At 36.6% G+C, this 21,404-nt stretch overlaps 1 protein-coding gene across 4 annotated transcripts in view; it reads left to right on the forward strand.

The window, feature by feature from the left end:
- Nucleotides 1-21,404, forward strand: part of XRCC4 (X-ray repair cross complementing 4) — a 321,890-nt gene that overhangs the window by 182,939 nt on the left and 117,547 nt on the right. For all 4 annotated transcript variants that reach the window (XM_049867100.1, XM_049867091.1, XM_049867097.1 and 1 more), the window contains one exon: nucleotides 2,716-2,863. In XM_049867100.1, the coding sequence (XP_049723057.1) occupies nucleotides 2,716-2,863 (148 nt within the window). The remainder of the gene's footprint in view (nucleotides 1-2,715; nucleotides 2,864-21,404) is intronic.

Consider the following 21,404-nt stretch of genomic DNA (forward strand, 5'->3'; position numbering starts at 1 on the left):
TCTCAGATTAAATTTTGCCACGCATACAGGCAATTATTAACTCATTCATGTACCTCTCCTATGAGCTTGAAGAAGTCCCAGCTCTCAGTCCTTTTAGGTGTCCCAGTTACCACTTTGTATAAAAGGTTCACTTTTGCCAAATCTGAAGATTCTAAAGGCAGAGATGAGGGTTCTTCCCAGCATCATGTAACCACAATTGTCCAGAGCTCACAGCTGGACAAAGAACCACTTAACGATTCTGCATAGGGCGTCATCCCTAAGAATCTATATTCCAGGCCTCACTAGAGTCTTACACCCTGTTCATAAAATGGTAGAGAGGATCTCAAAAATAATTTAGTAAATCCATCTATCTTTAATTTTACTCTTAAAAGCTCGTATACAGTATTCATCAAACTAGTTTACAGACCTTCGTTTCACCAATAGAAACACATTTTTGCCATTCAATACACTAGTTAGCAAAGCATCATTTATTGAGATATGAGTAACAAAATGCCTATAGTAGCCCTCTCAGGAGTATAGGCTTTCTTATTAAAATTCCAACAAACTGTCCCTGGTCTGTGCATTCTTGATTAGATGCTAGCAAGACTTGGGTTATAGCTCATCTAAAGTAACACACACATTTAATCACATTGTATTTTAAAGTAAATTGCAGCCATTATAACAAACAGGAAACCCTGGTGGTGTAGTAGTTAAGAGCTACAGCTGCTAACCAAAAGGTTGGCAGTTCAAATCCACCAGGCACTCCTTGGAAACTCTATGGGGCAGTTCTGCTGTGTTCTATAGGGTTGGTATGAGTTGGAATCAACTTGACAGCAAAGAGTAGTTTTGTTTTGTTTTTTCATAAGAAACGGTGTGACTACTTCACATATAAAACATCTTACCAGGTGCCAATTTTGTAGCATATTAAGCCATCATTTGGAGTTTTGAGCTGAATGGCAGAGCTTTTTGTAAAGCTTAATTTTTTTTTTAATTTTACCTTGTATTTTAATTTAAACTTTAAAATATTTTTTTCCTAAATCCTCCCTGTGTCATTAAATATAATATTTTCCACTTGGCAAGTCTGTCTATAACTAATATGTCCTCTAACTTCAACACTTCCCCTAGTTTTTGTTCCCGGACAAGTCTTTATTTTGTTGATTGCTTATGTGAGTATAACCAGAGAACTAAGAATAAGAATGACATAGCTGCATAGATTTTCAGTGGTCTGCTCAAACTTTATTCTTTTTTCCCCATAAGCCCTATTATTTCTAGGGCACAGGTTTGCGCGTATCACATTCTAGCAAGAAAGCCTATATTTGAGCTCTCATGCTGTGCAGTCCATGCTTTAGTTGGCCTCTCTGAGATCACTCGGACACTGTTGTCCACTTTCTTAACACTTCTCTTAATAACTTAATAACACTTTTCTTAATAACAAGTACCATTTTTGAGAATTTATGTGCTGGGCACTTTACTAATAAAAATATTAGTTCCTTTAAATCTCTAGCTATACTTTTACCCAGTATCGTAGCCAGCTGACCCTTTGCATCACACTTCATCTCAGAGGGAAGAGATATGAGTTATTGAATACATATGAGTCTGACAGTTTCATCAGAATTAAAAATCTATTCAGGATAGAGGGAGAAATGTCTTCTCAGCTTCCTACTCCTTGGTTCCACTAAGCAGACACTTCTGGTGCTAAAGGAACAGACTTTAACAGGACATTTAGCCCTCTACTTCCCTCTTTTTAAGCTTTTATACATTGCTAAGAATTTTCTTTAATTGTGCTAACAGCTTGCCCCTGATCAGTTAAAAACATTAACATGCCTGAAAAACAAATATATGAACCAATAGAACATCTGAAGTCCAAGTTATGTTGGTACTATTTCTTTATATGCCAAGAGCAAAGGAGCTCTTTTCTTTCACAGAGATATATGTTATAGTGGACTTTCTGTGTACTGAATAAGTCAATGAAATTCCCTTTAGCTCTTTGGAACTAAGTTGTTTATAGAGAATAAAGGAATATAAATTGGGCATGTTTCTATTGTTGCCTCTATTTTGTGTATATCAAATATTTTTGGTGTGATTTAATGGTTTAGCCATATTAGAGATACCAGTTAGTATTTTCTGACTTTTTCTTGTGCTTATTCCTCACACTTGGCCCGAATGTCTATGAAATTATTTCTGAATCACTAGCAGAAGTCCCCATTACTTCATTCGTATTATTAATATGAATATAATTCTTATTCCCATAGCAAATTTTTTTTCAAAACACCTTTTAGAGGTGACTCCAAGGCCTATATCCGGTTCTATCATTGAGGTTAAACTGTGCTAATAATGTATTGGAGAAGATTGTTGCCTAAGATAGTTAAAAACGATTTTGATTAAATTATTTCATGTGTACAATATACTTCATGTTTTGTATTGGTAGTAAAGCATTACACGCCGTCCCCCGGCTCATGTCACTAAATCTGCATAAAGGTTTGAAAAAGTGGTTTTGTTATACAGTAAAACTTCTGAAAGCCAGAACCTGTGTAAGGCAGAAACCTGTCAGAGAAGGAAAACTAAAATATTGAAGAGTGGTTAAGACTGCACCCTGTCAAAGGGGAAAAAACTTGCGAAACTGGAAAAACAAGGTAGTCCCAAGGAGTTCTGGCTCTCACAGGTTTTCGCTGTATTTTAATGTCACTTTTATGTCCGTGCTGAAGCACTTTTTTTACTTACTTTTTTTTTTTATAGCCACTTTAAGAAAAGATGATTCCATTTTTTCAAGTGCTGATATGGCTGATATTGCACCAAGTAGAAAAAGGAGACAGCGGATCCAAAAAAATCTCGGAACAGAACCTAAAATGGCCTCTCAGGAGCATCAGCTTCAAGAAAAGGAAAAGTAAGTTTCTTAATTCTTTGCCCAAATAATGAGATGACATTAAAAAAAAAAAAACCCAATATGTAATTTCTAAAAGTTATATTTTTATTTCTGAACTTACTTAGGACTATTTTAAAGAAATAAAATTATGGCTTTAAAACTGTAAAATATTTACTCTGGTATTTGGTTAATTCCTAGTCATATTTAAAGCACAAGTGCTAAAAACATAAGCAAAATTTTTCTTGTGTTTTTTTATAGATTAATTAGAAATGGCACATACGATGCTAAAAATATTAGAATCTAGCTTGTGTTCAGTAAAGTGTTTCAATCTAATTTACTGCTTAACAGAGGTGCATATAGCATTCAAATTAGCCATTTGATTTGGTTATACTTGGTATTTTTTCAAGTAAAATGTCTCTAGTCATCTGCTTCTTTCTGTTAAACTTTGGAATTATATACTTTATTTTTATTGGTTTTCACTCTTTGGATCATACTACCATCTATCACTCTACCTCCCAGTTTAGTCCTAATGAGTTGAGAAATTGGAATAATTGCCATTTCATTAGTCAAACAAGGAGCACTTACAAAAGAATATTATCAGCTGAATAAAAAATGAATGTGCAAATCATTTGTATGTTCGTGTATATGCATGTGTACCCCAACAATTTATTTCTTATTCTCTAAATTTTCTGTTAATTTAGCAAATAATTACTGGACAATGACCATATGGTAGATGATATTGTAGACTATCTCAAAGTGGTTCTTAAAGTATGCTATGAGGACCCCCGTGGGTCCCCAAGGTCCTTTCAATAAAGCCCTCCCTTTTTCCATTCCATACCTGTGTGAGGCCAGATTTTCTTTGTACAGTTCAATTGAAATAACATCCCATCTGATTGAATGCAGAAGCTAATAAGAATTCAACTGTTTTTAATCAAGCCGAACATCAAACACATTTGCAAAAGTATAAAACAATGCCCTTGCAAGATTTTTTGTTTGAAAAATTAGTGATTTTTCATAAAAACTATGTTATTTATATTATTATATAATGGAATTTTTGTTATTTTTAAATGAATTATTTTTTTCAATTTTTCACAGTTTTAATTTTAATTGTAGTAAATATAATCTACATAAACAAAAACTCTTAAGCTCCTAAAGAATTTTTAAAAGGGTAAAGGAGTCCTGAGGACAAAGTGTTTCCTGTTATAGACATTGAGGATGCAAAGACTAAATGAAGCATTATCCATGCCTTCAGGAAACTGACAGGCTAAAAGCTGGGAAGCAGTTTTATATTTCTTATATAAAAATAAGCACAGTAGAGTTAATGGAATTGTTTTGTTTGTCTGTCATTGGTTTTTTATTCTCTACAATTGATCTGATCAACTTGTATTTAAAAATGTCATCAGTGTACACTATGCTGGGCCCTTAGACATGCTCAGACCCCAAAAAAAAACAAACCCATTGCCGCCTAGTAGATTCCAACTCATAGTGACCATATAGGACACGGTAGAACTGCCCCATAGGGTTTCCAAGGAGCAGATGGTAGACTAGAACTGACACCCTTTTGGTTAGCAGCCAAGCTTTTAACCACATACTACCAGGGCTCCTTACATGCTCAGACAGCACGTGCAAAACCCAAGGTGCGTTTAAACTCTCACTGGATTGTGTTTGTCATCTGAGTGTATTCATTATCTTTCCAAAACTCCCTGCCACCCTAGAGTTTAAGGTATTTTATGATGTCCTTAAATAATAAACAAAAACAATTTCCAAATCACAGACATTAAAAAAGCCACACTATCTCTGCATGTTAATACGGGAAAGAAAAAAAAAATTGCTAGCAGTTTGAAATATGCAGAAAATTCTGTACTTCATTCAGTAAATTATCAAGCAAGTGAGTAATGAGTGTTATGTGCCAGGCATGATGCTGGATGTTGAGGATTCAGAGGAATAGAAAATAGACACGGTGCTGTCCTCAGGCAACTTTTGATCTAATTATTTTGTCTGATAAAGAATTTGGGGGGTGGGGGCAGGGAGAAGGAAATATATTGGTTTGATGTTGCAGAGCTGCATCTTAGATCTTTTTACATACTCTGTATATGTGAACTAAATGTAAGGCTTCAAAGTTACTGATATTTTCTGAATACAAAGAATTACTTCAACAGGTTTCAAATACACATGATACAGAGATGGAAAAAAAAATTAGCTTTTTAGTAAAGGTAATGTGTTTGTTTCTGCCAACGTGCATGCAGTTAATAGTATGCTTCTTTTCCCTTCCCCTTTAGATGGCCAATTCAGTGTTTATTTTGTATATTTTTACTACTTTAAAAGTTGATGTAAATCATATCAGCTTTTGTTAATTGTCTGCTACTTATGTCATTGTAGGACATTTAGGTCCTGACTGTCCCTGAGTACAAAGGAAAAACACATGCTAGATGTCAGACAGAATTAAAAAATTAAAGGTAATTTAGTTTAGCACATTTATTAATCAAATGTTGAGTGGTTGATACTCTGCTTTATAATTCCTCTCCCTTTTCCCCAGTAAAACAAAAAGAGAAATTATACATTTTGTTTTTATTTTATTTTTTATACTTTAGATTATTTCTGTTTTGAACACAGGAGACTGAAATATTGACGTTGCATTTAATTGAGGTAGATGTAGAACTTATCATATGCTTCTAATAATTTATAAGAGTTCAACTGTACTCTAAACTTAAGGGTAGGAACCAAGTCTTCATATATATATATATTTTTTTCTATTCACTCATAGTGCCTACTATAGTGTCCAGAATGAGAGGCGTTAAGAATTGCCATGCTAAGCACTTTGCTTTGTCCTTCACATATACTGTCATATTTTACTCTTATAACAATCCAGTGAGCAGCTATTATTATTATTATTTTATTGGCGAGTAAACAGGGAATCACAGAGTTTAAGTAACTTATCCAAGGTCACACAGCTTATGAATTATTTTAAGTAATTACTCGATGGATTAGTGAACAACACACACTCCAAAAAAAACACTCCAGTGCTCATAAAAGAGAGTAAGAGACTGACTTTACTTGGATGAATGATTTCAATTTGTCAAATTTAGCATATAACCAGTTATTATCATTACCTTACTAAATTAAATTGCTAGTTTAGCATTAACCAATCACAACAGTTAATTAAACTGTTCGACTCCATGATATTTTTCTTTGATTTGTTATACTAAAAAAAGATATCACCTTATAAACCTGTGCTGTTACTGTTGTTGGTTACTGTTGAGTTGAATCTGACACACAGCAATCCCATGTATGCAGAGCAGAACTACTCCATAGGGTATTTAAGGCAGTGACCTTTTGGAAGCAGATTGCCAGGCACCTCTTGGTGGGTTCTAGCCACCAACCTTTCAGCTAATAGTCGAGTGCTAACCTGCTGTACTACTTGTTAAAAAACATGAACTATTTGGGTGGATATATTTTTATGTATATGTTCCAAAGACATTTAATAGAAGTAATTCTCAGATGACCATTATCAAGAGTTTTTGAAATTCTAAAATACTTTAAAGAATTTTGTATGTAAAAAAGTAGATTCTACCACATTCAGGTTCCTTGTATTGTTAGCTAGGTCAACTAGAAAAGATTAACTGAAAATAAATATATTACACACTGTTATTTACTTCTCTTAGTGATGAAGAAAAGGAGCCTTGGTGGTGCAGTGGTTAAGCGCTCAGCTGCTAACCGAAAGGTTGGCAATTCAAACCCACCAGCAGCTCTGCTAGAGAAAAGACCCAGTGATCTGCTCGCTAGATTAAAACTCGTTGCCATGGAGTCAATTCCTACTCATAGCAAGCCTGTAGTACAGAGTAGAACTGCCCCATAGGGTTTCGAAAGAGCAGCTGGTGGATTCAAACTATCGACCTTTTGGTTAGCAGCTGAGCTCTTAATCACTGTGTCACCAAGGCACCACTCCATAGATTACAGTCTAGGAAAACCTATGGGGCTGTTCTACTCTGTTATATAGGTTCACTATGAGTCAGGATAGACTTGATGGCACACAACAAGAAGTGGTAAGAAAGATTGCACAGAAAGTTTTGATTTTATAGTTCTCGTTGTTGAGAACTATAAAATCAGACACAACCCCTGATCTCATTGAGCTTGTAGTCTGTATGCAAAATGATAAACATTAATCATATCACTTTACAGATGTATTTTGCAAACTTTTGAAGAGTTCAGTATATAGGGGAAGCATATGGCTTGAGGAATCATCATTTGTGCTGTAGTCTGAAGGATAAACAAGAGTAAAATAGGTGAGCAGAGAGCAGAGCGTGCTTAAGCAGAGGAAATAGCCTGTGAGTATATGCCACGGTGAAAGTGTGAGTGTGATGGGAGTGGAAGGAGCAAGGGAAATAGGGAGTGAGACAAAGCTGATGGGTACTCGGAGGCCAGACCAGGCTGTCATGTGTGGCCTGTGTTAATAATTTGGCTTTTCCTCACATATAGGATAACCTATTGCCATCTAGTCGATTCCAACTCATAACAACCCAGAATAGAACTGTCCCATAGGGTTTCCAAGGAGTGTCTGGTGGATTCGAACTGCCGACCTTTTGGTTAGCAGCAAAAATCTCTAATCACTTCACCACCAGGGCTTCTACATATAGAGTACCATTTCTTTCTTTTCTTTTTTTTTTTTCCCACATTGCAGAGCACTTTTCTTCTGTTTTTCCCTACCTTTTGAACTGTTCTTGAGAGTTGTGAAAATATCAGATTGATTAGAAAATTGTGATTTTTTTTTTTTTTTGTCATTCTTACATCTTAGATATAATGGTTTAAATTTATAAAGTTATTGTTTTTAGTTTCTTTTTCTTTTTTTAACTGTACTTTCAAACTGCTAAATGTTGTACAACTTTGGATTCCTAATAATAAAAATTTCATTCCTTTGAAACACAGGAAACTAGAAAATTGAAAACATACTGAAACTTACGTAGAGTGCTCACAGGGATAATAGCTTAAATTGGCATGTGTTAGCAGTCCTGAGGTGTAGGATTGTACTGCCATTTTTCCTTTTTTTAGAAATTAAAATGCTTATTACATAAATATTTTTAGATCTTTGATGATTTCCCACTTTGACTAAGACTTTAAAATCCCTGAATCTGATATATATTGATAAATATTCCTTAAAAAATTGAGTGTGACTAATCTACACAATACGATTATGCTTCGGGAACACTCATCCTGTTCTGTCAACTAGCGTCAACACTAAGAGTTATTATTTAACATTACCATATGCTGTACAAAAAAAAAGTACATTGCTTGCTATTTACTATCTTGCATCACTTGAAATTATGATTTGTAGAGTTGTTTGGTATGTCTTTTTAATTCCATATATTAAACAAAACGTACCAGCTGTCAAAGACTGCAGAAATTGTAAAATTACTTTCATGTTTCTATACTTTATTAATATCATCAGGTGAAGACCTGAGTGTAAAGAACATTGTAAACTTATTTACATATATATGTGTATGTATATTATATATATATATATATATGTTTGTATGTTTGCATATGTAAATAGGAGCCCTGGTGGCACAGTGGTTAAGAGCTCAGCTGCTAACCAAAAGGTTGGCAGTTGGAATCCACCAGCTGCTCCTTGGATACCCCACGGGGCAGTTCTACTCTGTCCTATAGGGTTGCTGTGAATCAGAGTCAACTCGACAGCAGTGGGTTGACTGTATATGTACATATACACACACATGATATTATCTAAATGAAATAGCAGTGCCTCTGTCTTCATAAGGCACCCAGTTTACATTTTTAATGAAGTTATGCTTTATTATGTAACATTATAGCCAAGAAAGAATTTTTTGTTGAAAATTTTTTAAACATTTAAGTGATCTTATTAATTCTTTTGACATCCTAAAAAAGGTACTACAAACAGGTTCAACTCAGTTCATATCAGTAAATAAAAGTCTATTAAAAGCATTCTGTTAGTAAGACATAAAGTCAGTTGTGGCCAGGTAGACTAACTGGATTATTTTAACAAATTGATCAATATGTTTATTACTTATATTCAGCTAAATTGAGTCTATTTCCTGTTCTTATTTAGATTGGCAATCAGTTAATAAAATCAGCCAACAAAATGTTGGAATTAAATGGTTTAATTAATGCTTGTCACATCTGCAACTATTTCAGCTCTTTTCTCTCCAACTACAAATTTTCCTTTACCTTCCCTTAGTTGTTCTGATCCTCATTTCTATAGGTTCTCTTTTTTTTCTCTCTGGAAAGCAAAATAGTTTTGAGAAGTATTGGGATTAGCATCGGTGGGGTGGCAGGGTCGGGGGGGGGGCCTTGGTTAACTTTTAGCAGAGACCTGAAAATGAGAACTTTGTCTCAGAATCAGGACTCCAAACCTCAGGAAAGGTGGCCAAGAAGAGGGCTAAATCCAAGTTACGGCCAAATCAGGATTATACGAGGGAGGAAGACAGGGAGTCAAACACAGGTTATATAATGCAGACCCAGTTTTCAGAATAAGTATAAATTTATCCTTATTAGAGTAGGAGCAAGAATTAGTGTGGACCAAAAGAAGCCTTAACTTAATTCTGAGATCCTTAAATTATCTTTGATAAGAAAGAAAAAAAGCATTATTCCTCAAGATCTGTGGAAGAGCTAAATATAGGTAGGAAACATGTACCTCCAGTCCCAGGATTTGAATAGCTAGAGGGAACAAAGTCCAGAAGTTTGTTGAAGTTAGCTAAGAATTCCTTCTTTATGTACCATTCACAAACTTCATTCTATAGAATTATATAAAGGAGATCTTAATAGGTACCTTAGATTGTTGTTGTTAGCTGCTGTGAAGTTGACTCCAACTTATGGCAACCCTGCGTACAACAGAATGAAATGCTGCCTGGTCCTGTGTCATTCACACGAATACTAGCACGTTCAAGTTCATGTTGCAGCCATTGTGCCAGTCCATCTCACCGAAGATCTCTCTCACCCTCATTGGCCCTCTACTTTGCCAATCATGTTGTCTTCCTCCAGCAGTTGATCCCTCTTGATGACATGTGCAAAGCATGCAAGTCAATGTTCTGTTGTGATCCATAAGGCTTTCACTGGCTAATTTTCTGAAGTAGATTACCAGGCCTTTCTTCCTACCAGATCTTTTTGTCTTAGTCTGGAAGTTGCACTGAAACCTATTCACCATAGATGACCCTGCTAGTACTTGAAATACCGGTGGTGGAGCTTCCAGCATCACAGCAACATGCAAGCCACCACAGTAAGACAAACTGACAGATGGGTGATAGAGGGACTCTAGGAGGGGTCCATACTCAAATACGTTCAGAAAATGCTGCATACACTAGAAAATGTGCGTACAGCTTCCACATGCCCCCCCTCAAAAACAAAACAAAAAAACCCTTGGCAATTTATACGTTCAAGGCTCTGAGAAACCTCACAGTAAGTAATTCTTTTGACTTTGTTTAATCATGATATTTCAAATGTACTTGCTCATAACACCCTAATGCAATCTGCCCACTCTCCAAAAAAAATGATTTAGTAAAAATCTAAGGAATAGTGCTCTGCAGGACGGTAGTTTAGAATATGAACTATTGAAATTCTGAAGTATCAGTGACTTAAAATATAAATACCTTTCAACCATAATTATACAATGATAGGCATTCAAATAAATCACAAGAAAAAAATTTTGGTGTGTATATGGGCTCTCTCTGTACCCTCTCTGCATAATCCTGCAACTGAGGGGACTTCCTGTTGGTCCTACTAATGGCTCTGCTAAGAGCAGCAGGGTCATTTTCTAAGAGAATTTAGTGACTGCAACATATCAGTACACCCCAAAAAAGAAGCAGTGTGACATCATCTTGGCTGCAAGATAAAAACCATTGAAATAGTTTGGGCTAAAAGTACAAGTAACTACTTATATGTTCTTTATATACTTTTGTATTGTCTTCGTTTTTGTGGACTAGCAAGGAGAAATATGTCTAATGCAGAGGCCCACGGGCATGATTTAGACTTTTATGTGATGAATGTCTTCTGAAAACATAAAGTTCAAACCAGTTGTTCTAAACCACCTTAAAAAATATTAAATTGTAACTTTTCACAGATGTTGCTCGTTGAATTGTAGGGAAGGAATTTTAACTGTGTGCTCTGAATCAATCTTTAACCGGTGAGAAGAGTTAGGGTTATCAGCAAATAATTTCTTTTAAGCGTCCCCATTAATGAATTGTGTAGTTGTAATACTTCAGGTGTGGGGTGGATGACAAAACAACACATACACACACGCACACGCACACCTTTTTCACCTTAGAATAAGTTTCTGATTTAATTAGCCAAGGTTCCACAATTTTATCATGATCCACGTGGCTACGAGGAACAGGAGGTGATGCATCATCTCTCAGCTGGGGGTCAGATACTGCACAGCTGCCCCTGATGTGGTTTGTATAAGGTATGGTCTTTCTGGATCTAAAGAAAAGCTTAATTTTTGCCTTTTTATACTAGAGGCTTTCAACACCATCCTGGAAGAAATTGCACAATACATGCACTTTTGTTTAGAGAAATAATTACAAACATCAGGATCTCTTGGCTACTGAACCGAAGTTATCATGTTTGCCACGTCTTTTCAGGGTCCTAGAGAGCCCACTTCTCCACAGTAATCCAGTTGCAGTCACAGTAGAGTTTATTATAAAATAAAATATTCACTACTAGGAAGATTCGCCCTTTAATAGAGTTCTGAAGAAAGTTATCTGTTTGCCTTGTGATATACTTCTTCCTATGTTTCTATTATCAACCAAAAAAAAACAAACCCTGTGCTGTCGAGTCGATTCCGACTTATAGCGACCCTAAATGAAACCGAACAGTAGCGGGGGAAAGGTCCAGGATTAACCCATTTATTTTTCAATAAAACAAAGTTTGTTTTATATGTTCCCTGATTATAAAAGCTCATCCCATGCTCTTCCCAGAAAAATCAGAAAACGCACAGAAACAAAATGATGAGCATTTGAGAAATTCATGATTCCCCCACATACAGACAACTACCATTAGCACCAAAGCCTGTGGAGCACAGTTCAACTCTGAACCTCATGGAGTCACCATGAGTTGGAATCAGTTCGACGGCACTGGTAAAACTTTATGTTTACAGATTTTTTCCTCTTCTTAAGAGACAAGGAGCCCTGGTGGTGCAGTGGTTAAAAGAGCTGAGCTGGCGGTCTGCTTGCATAAAGATTCATAGCCTTGGAAACCCTATGGAGCAGTTCTGCTCTGTCCTGTCAGATCACAATGAGTTGGAATCAATTCCCAAGACAGTGGGTTTTGGGTTCTTACATAAGATACACTAGGAGCTTCGGTGGCACAGTGCTTAGGTGCTCAGCTGCAATCCAAAAGGTTGGCAGTTCAAACCCACCAGCTGCTCCAAGGAAGAAAGACATGGCAGTCTGCTTAATGCATTTAAATTTCAAATTACTGCTACCATAAATATTTACAGCCTTGGAAACCAAATGGGGCAGTTCTACTCTGTCCTGTAGTGTCACTGTGTGTCTGAATCAACTCAAGGACAATAGGTTTGTTTTTAAGATACATTTAAAACTAAACTAGGCTCATACCGTTTATGATGTAACATGCTATTTTTTTTACTTAAATATATATAATAAACATCCATCATAATAGATACATTGCTTCAGCATCATTTTATATTCATAGTATCCCATCGTGTAAATATACATAATTTATTTAACTAATTCCCTGCTAGACATTTAGGTTTATCCACATTTGTATTATTGGAAACAATGTTGTATATAAATTTGCACATATGACTGATCATTTCCTTCAAATGAATTCCCAAAAGTAGAATTACTGGGTTAGAGGGTGTATCTACTTGTTAGTCCTTTGTTATATTTTGCCAGATTTCCTCCAGAAAGGCTGTAAACAATTTATACTCCCACAAGCAGTGTATTCTGTTTGTTCTTATGTTTTCCAATTCATTTTGGTTATTGCCAAACCACCCCCCCCGCAAAAAAAAAAAAACAAACCCGTTTCCTTGGAGTTGATTCCGACTCATAGTGACCTTACAGGGCAGATTAGAACTGCCACATAGGGTTTCCAAGGAGTGGCTGGTGGATTTGGACTGCTGACCTTTCGGTTAACAGCTGTAACTCACTGTAGGTCCTAACCACTGCGCCGGTAAATGATATCTCATTGTTTCAATTTTTGTATTTAACTGTTAATGAGGTCTTTTTATTTTTCCAAATATTTATTGATCATTGGCATTTCATCTTTTGTTCATTGACTGTTCATATCTGTCTTAGCTATCTAGCGCTGCCATAACAGAAATACCATGAGTGGATGGCTTTAACAAACAAATTTATTTTTCACATTTTAGGAGGCTAGAAGTCTGAATTCAGATCCCCGGCTCTAGGGGAAGGCTTCCCCTCTGCTGGCTCTGGAGGAAGTTTCTTTTGTCTATTCAGCTTCTGCTTCCTAGTTCCTTGGAAATCTCCATGTGTCTTGACATCTATCTTACCCCTTCTCTCCTCTGCGCCTTTGCTTGTTTAATCTCTTTCATATCTCTAAAAAGATTGACTCAAGACACACCCTACAATAATCCTGCCTCATTAACATAACAAAACAACTCATTCCCCAATGGGATTATAACCTTAAGCATAAAGAGGTTAGGATTTACAACACGTATTTTTGGAGGATGCAGTTCAAACCATAACAAAACCCTTAGCAAATTTCCAGTGGAAATCTTTGTGTCCTGTTGCTTTATGAGCACACATATCTGAAAATACTAGTCTTTGTTTTCCCCAGTTTGTCATTTGCCTTTTTTCCATGACATTTTATGTTTACATACATTATTAGTTAATTTAATCAGTCAATGATATTAGGTAACATTCATTGAATGCTTACTTTGTCCTACAGACTGAGCTAAGCCCTTTATATATATTATCTCCTATAACTCTGCCCATTTCAGAGATCACAAGCCCAGACCTAAAGAGGAGATGTGTCTTGTTCAAAGACAAGTGATACATTTATGATTTTGAGTCTTATTCCAAAGACAACGGTTTTTAGCTACTTTATTATACTGCTTCAAAACTAACAGTAATAGCCAATATTTGTTTGATAACTGTGTGCCAGGCACTGTGTTAAGCACTTAAATTTCATAATTCTCATCCTGTATAACTTACATGGAGAATATAATTCATCATACTCAAATATCGACTTGAAGATTTTTAGTGACTGAACTTTAAACCCCGTTAGTGTCAAATTAGGGACAAGAAATGAATGTGCAGTTGCCATATATTTACTTTTGTCATCATGAGCAAACCTCATTTTTTACATAACTTTAATTTTATCATAATGTTTATCTTTGTTTCAAAAGTAAACACAGTGGTGGTTTTAAATCGAGATAGGTTTTTATTAGCCTCACGCTGTGTTTACCTAACTGTTCAGGCTGGCTCTCACTTTTCTTGCTGTTTGTTTTGATTAATGGTCCCCTGGACTTGCTCCAGAGTATACTGATTATGGTCAGTGCACTTCAAAGATGATTTATTAATTGTGTTTGTGACTCAAAATAATTAAGTAAAGATTGATCATATGCGTTATTATAGGTTTGCCAATAAAATCAACTGTTGCATTTTCAGATAAAGTTGCTTGAGTGGTTGTTTTTTAAACTATACAGAAAGGGCAAAATATTAATATTTTTGAAAAATAAATTCAGTATTAAATGTATCAGAGGCTTAGTCTAAATGCATGTATTTTAAGTTCTATTTCAATGTAATTTCAAAATAGCATGTTTCTATGGAGATTAAATAGGTGTTTAAAAAGTATTCCCGTGTTTATAACTCATCCTCAGACCAACAATTACTGTAATCCCCTCAGGCTGTTTCATGCATTTAAATTTGAAATTACTGACAGGTTTAGATTTGTTTTTTTTTTTCCTTAATAGGAGGCTGTTAAAATCTTTTTGAGTTTTAGGTAAAGGGGATTTATTATATATTATGTTTTGATCATTTGAAAGAATTTTTAATGTAAAATTTTTCTAAATTTGGCTTGATAGTAGTTAACTGTTCCAGGCATCTTAAGTACTCTACCAACAAAGAATAATACGTAAATATTCAGTATGTGTGGTCAGTGGGATTTTTAATATAAGGAAATGACTCCTTGCTCATAGTTTATAGTTCAATATTAAAAGAAAAATAGCAGCATTAGTTTTTAATTATTTGGAATACTATGTTCAAAATTTATATTGTAACAATGAATTCTATAGCTTAAATCATCTATTATGATATATAACTAAATGTAAAATAGGTATTTATATTTGTATTAAAACATCAAGAAATGAAAAAATGATTTATCACAATAGAACTTAGAATATGAAAGGCTATTTCATATTCTAAGCTTTGTATGAAAGTGTAAGCTTATTATGACAAAATAAGAAGGTATGAACCCCAGAATAACTGATAAGTTGGTAAATGGGGTAAAGAAATCAGATATGAGAATAAAAAAATAAAAAGCCTAAGTAAAGGAATTAAAAATATAGAAGGACCATTAGTACCATTTAAGGGTTTTCTTTGTTTTGGTAAATCATTAATAAAAGAGATTACAAACATACTTTGTTTCAATATCCTTATTAAAAATGTTTTCAGGAAAATTCTTCTGACATATCTGTAATATACCTAAAATGTGCCCAAATCCATAATAGACACAACTATGAAATGTGAAGGTGAGAGAATTGATCTTCCATTGGAGGACTATGGAATAAGGAAATGAGAGATCAGAGAAGACTGACCAGGGGGAGCTATCATTTGAGTTTGGCTTTGAAAAAATGAATGAGTTTTTTAAAGACCCAAACCAAAGAAAGATAATGCTGAGACTAATAATTGAACTCAGTCTTCAGATTCCTCTTTCTTTCTTTTAGTACAGAAGAACCCCCTTCTGCCAACCAGTGCACCCCCAAATTTAATAGGGCACATGGCTGCCAACCTTGAGGCTACATTTCCCAGCTTCACTGGCAGTGAGGTATAACCATGTGGTAAAATCCTTGCCAAAGAGATGTGAATAGGGATAATATCTGCAGTTTCTGGATCTTGTCCATAAAATGATTGGGCATTCATTCCCCCATATCTTTCTCCCTTCCCAGCTCTTCTTCTACCCGCCATTTAAGGAAGACATCCTAGGAGATGGCAGAGTAACAGGATAGTAGGAATTATACTCCCTGGAAAATCTCTTGGAGCAGTGAAGCATATCCATAGCAGACTACCCAGCTACCTCTGGACTATTGTGTGAGAGAGAAAAAAATGTCCAGTTGGTTGAACCGTGGCATGTTTTGGGTCTCTCTTACAGAAGCCTGGGATAGGCCCATCAGGAGAACAGAGTGTACAAGTAAATGCTCGAAGAAAGAGTCTGAAAGGTCAGGGAAAAGTGACCAGATCATGAGAAACATAGAGTTGTGAATAAAGCTGGCAAGGCAGGCAGAACCACATCACAAAGGGACTTAAATACTAAGCTGATTTATTTTGACTTTTTAATGAATGCAACCAAAAAAACCAAACCAAACCTGTTGCTGTTGAGACAATTCCAACTCACAGCCATCCTGCAGGACAGAATAGAACTACCACAAGAAGCAGCTGGTAAGTTTGAACTGTCAACCTTTTGGTTAGCAGCCAAGCTCTCAACCACTGTGCCACCAGGACTGCAGTGAATGCAACCCAAAACAAAAACCCAGTGCCATCGAGTCGATTCCGACTCATAGCGACCCTATAGGACAGAGTAGAAATGCCCCATAGAGTTTCCAAGGATCGCCTGGTGGATTTGAACTGCCGACCCCTTGGTTAGCAGCCGTAGCATTTAACCACTACACTACCAGAGTTTCCATGAATGCAACAGGACCTATTAAAGGATTTGAGCCAAGGAATGGCATAGTAAACACTGCTTTAGGAAAATTTCCCCTGGAAACTGTACCTTGAATGGAAGAAAGGGTTGCAGATAGGCAGAGAAGATAGGAGAATATTACAGTACTCCAAGAAAAGTTATCTGAAGAATAGCAATTGGGAAAGAAAGCAAGGAATAAATTGAGAAATGCTGAAAATTACTACCCTCTTACCATTAAAGACTTGGGAAGTCTCATCAGTTATTGAAAGCTATCCGATGAATGTGGTCTTTACCAAAATAAGTCAACTACTTTGCTTTAGAAATCAGCATATCATGCTGGATGAACAGAATTTCATGGTTATGGACACTGACTTCCCAAAAGACTGGAAATTTCCTTTTCTAAGCTGTCATATTTGCATGCTCAAGCATAAAGGCTTTCCCAGACTGATTTTATATTATTTCATTCATCTCATATCTTTTTTTTTTCTTTCTTAATTTGGCATATAATTAAGTACTTTAATTAGTAAGCTATCTCCAAATGATAGTTTTGGAGGGGTTGTCACTCTGGAAGGTATACTACAATCTTCTGCAAACTTTCCTTGATGTGGTAGTCCTTTGTAGCTCCAGTCACAGGAAATATCCTTTTCTGGACATGTATTTTCATTTTAATCTAAAGCCATGGAATTACTTTTGCTTGGGGGTATATAACCTGTTTATGGACTGTCATGAAAATAAACTTTTTCACTGTCACAGACAATCTGTTATGAATTCAGCGCTGATTTTAAAAAAGTTTTTTTTTTTTTTTTTTTGCCTAGGGCCAGGATATTCTAGAAAATCTCAGGCTGCAGGGGATAATGTATGAGTTGTATTTACAAAGAGGGATTTAGCCAGATAAAATTATCTGATTTACTTCATATGTAAGGAAACACCATTCTGTAGTGTTTAGAGTATGGATTCTGAAATCCAGCTGCCTAGGTCTGTGTTAGCTTCACTATACCTGTTGCCATCAAGTTGATTCCGACTCATAGCAACCGTTTAGGACAGAGTAGAACTCTGGATTGGCTGGTGGATTCAAACTGCTGTCCTTTTGGTTAACAGTCAAGTTCTTAATCACTCTGCCATCAAGGCTCCTACCTGTCGGATTTTTGGAAATCCCATTTAACCTTTCTATGATTCAATTTCCTTACCAGTAAAAAAGGATAATAATAGTACCTATCCAGAATTGTGAGAAGTATGAGATGTTGTTGTTGTTGTTAGGTGCTGTAGAGTCAATCCCGACTCATAGCGACCCTATGCGCAACAGAACCAAACAGTGCCCGGTCCTACGCCATGCTTACGATCGATGTTATGCTTGAGCCCATTGTTGCAGCCACTGTGTCAATCCACCTCATTGAGGGTCTTCCTCTTTTCTGCTGACCCTGTACTCTGCCAAGCATGATGTCCTTCTCCAGGGACTGATCCTTCCTGACAACATGTTCAAAGTATGTAAGACGCAGTCTCGCCATCCTTGCTTTTAAGGAGCATTCTGCTTGTACTTCTTCCAAGACAGATTTATTCGTTCTCCTGGCCAAACCAAAAACCAAACCCAGTGCCGTCGGGTCGATTCCAACTCATAGCAACCCTGTAAGACAGAGAAGAACTGCCCCATAGAGTTTCCAAGGAGCACCTGGTGGATTTGAACTGCCAACCCTTTCGTTAGCAGCCATAGAACTGAACTACTACGCAACCAGGGTTTCCGCTCTTCTGGCAGTCCATGGTATATTCAATATTCTTCGCCAACACCACAATTCAAAGGCATCAACTCTTCTTCGGTCTTCCTTATTCATTGTCCAACTTTCACATGCATATGATGCAATTAAAAATACCATGGCGTGGGTCAGGAGCACCTTAGTCTTCAGGGTGACATCTTTGCTTTTCAACACTTTAAAGAGGTCCTTTGCAGCAGATTTACCCAATGCAACAGGTCTTTTGATTTCTTGACTGCTGCTTCCATAGCTGTTGATTGTGGATCCAAGTAAAATGAAATCCTTGACAACTTCCATCTTTTCTCCGTTTATCATGATGTTGCTCATTGGTCCAGTTGTGAGGATTTTTGTTTTCTTTATGTTGAGGTGCAATCCATACTGAAGGCTGTGGTCTTGATCTTCATTAGTAAGTGCTTCAAGTCCTCTTCACTTTAAGCAAGCAAGGTTGTGTCATCTGCATAATGCAGGTTGTTAATGAGTCTTCCTCCAATCCTGATGCCTCATTCTTCTTCATATAGTCCAGCTTCTCAGATTATTTGCTCAGCATACAGGTTGAATAGGTATGGTGAAAGAATACAACCCTGGCACACACCTTTCCTGACTTTAAACCAGTCAGTATCCCCTTGTTCTATTCAAACAACTGCCTCTTGATCTATGTAAAGATTCCTCATGAGCACAATTAAGTGTTCTGGAGTTCTCATTCTTCACAATGTTATCCATAATTTGTTATGATCCACACAGTCAAATGCCTTTGCATAGTCAGTAAAATACAGGTAAGCATCCTTCTGGTATTCTTTGCTTTCAGCCAGTATCCATCTTACATCAGCAATGACATCTCTGGTTCCACGTCCTCTTCTGAAACCGGCCTGAATTTCTGGCAGTTCCCTGTGGATATACTTCTGCAGCCGTTTTTGAATGATCTTCAGCAAAATTTTGCTTGTGTGTGATATTAATGATATTGTTCTATAATTTCCACATTCGGTTGGATCACCTCTCTTGGGAATAGGGATAAATATGGATCTCTTCCAGTCAGTTGGCCAGGAAGCTGTCTTCCATATTTCTTGGCATAGACGAGTAAGCACCTCCAGCACTGCATCTGTGTGTTGAAACATCTCAATTGATATTCCATCAATTCCTGGAGCCTTGTTTTTCGCCAATGCCTTCAGAGCAGCTTGGACTTCTTCCTTCAGTACCATCGGTTCCTGATCATATGCCACCTCTTGAAATGGTTGAATATCGACTAATTCTTTTTGGTATAATGACTGTGTATTCCTTCCATCTTCTTTTGATGCTTCCTGCATCATTTAATATTTTCCCCATAGAATCCTTCACTATTGCAACTCGAGGCTTGAATGTTTTCTTCATTTCTTTCAGCTTGAGAAACACTGATCGTGTTCTTCCCTTTTGGTTTTCCATTTCCAGCTCTTTGCACATGTCATTATAATACTTTACTTTCTCTTTTCAAGCCTCCCTTTGAAATCTTCTGTTCAGTTCCTTTATTTCATCAATTCTTCCTTTTGCTGTAGCTGCTTGACGTTCAAGAGCAAGTTTCAGAGTCTCCTCTGACATCCATCTTGGTCTTTTTTTTCTTTCCTGTCTTTTCAGTGACCTCTTGCTTTTTCATGTATGATGTCCTTGATGTCATTCCACAGCTCGTCCAGTCTTCAGTCACCAGTGTTCAGTGTGTCAAATCTGTTCTTCAGATGGTCTCTAAATTCAGGTGGGATATACTCAAGGTCATATTTTGGCTCTCGTGGACTTGCTCTGATTTTCTGCAGTTTCAGCTTGAACCTGCATATGAGAAATTGATGGTCTGTTCCACAGTCGGCCCCTGGCCTCGTTCTGACTGATGATATTGACCTTTTCCATCGTCTCTTTCCACAGATGTAGTCAATTTGATTTCTGTGTGTTCCATCTGGTGAGGTCCATGTGTATAGTCGCCGTTTATGTTGGTGAAAGAAGGTATTTGCAATGAAGGTATTTGCAAAATTCTATCATTCGATCTCTGGCATTGTTTCTGTCACCAAGGCGGTATTTTCCAACTACTGATCCTTCTTTGTTTCCAACTTTCACATTAAAATCACCGGTAATGATCAATGCATCTTGATTGCATGTTCAATCAATTTCAGACTGCAGCAGCTGATAAAAATCTTCTATTTCTTCATCTTTGGCCTTAGTGGTTGGTGCGTATATTTGAATAATAGGCATATTAACTGGTCTTCCTTGTAGGCGTATGGATATTATCACTGACAGCATTGTACTTCAGGATAGATCTTGAAATGTTCTTTTTTTTTTTTTTTCAGTTTATTCAGGAAACTGCTTTTGTTCCAGTCCAGTTGTGCTGACCTCCCCTGTATTGAGTGTTGTCCTTCCCTTCACCTAAAGTAGTTCTTTTCTACTATCTAATCAGTAAATAACCCTCTCCCAACCTCCCTCCCTCCCCCCTTGCATAACCACAAAAGAATGTGTTTTCAGTTTAAACTATTTCTCAAGATCTTATGATAGTGGTCTTATATAATATTTGTCCTTTTGCACCTAATTTCACTCAGCATAATGCCTTCCAGGTTCCTCCATGTTATGAAATGTTTCACACATTCGTCACTGTTCTTTATCGCTGCGTAGTATTCCATTGTGTCAATATACTATACTTTATTAATCCATTTGTCCGTTGATGGAAATCTTGGTTGCCTCCAGCTCTTTGCTATTGTAGACAGTGGTGCAATAAACATGGGTGTGCATATATCTGTTCGTGTAAAGGCTCTTATTTCTCCAGGATATATTCCGAGGAGTGGGATTTCTGGGTCGTATGGTAGTTCTATTTCTAGCTTTTTAAGGAAACACCAGATTGATTTCCAAAGTGGTTGTACCATTTTACATTCTCACCAGCAGTGTAGAAGTGTTCCCATCTCTCCACATCCTCTCCAACATTTATTATTTTGTGTTTTTTGGATTAATGCCAGCCTTGTTGG

Source organism: Elephas maximus, chromosome 2, assembly GCF_024166365.1.
Source record: "Elephas maximus indicus isolate mEleMax1 chromosome 2, mEleMax1 primary haplotype, whole genome shotgun sequence".
Classification (NCBI taxonomy): Eukaryota; Metazoa; Chordata; class Mammalia; order Proboscidea; family Elephantidae; genus Elephas; species Elephas maximus.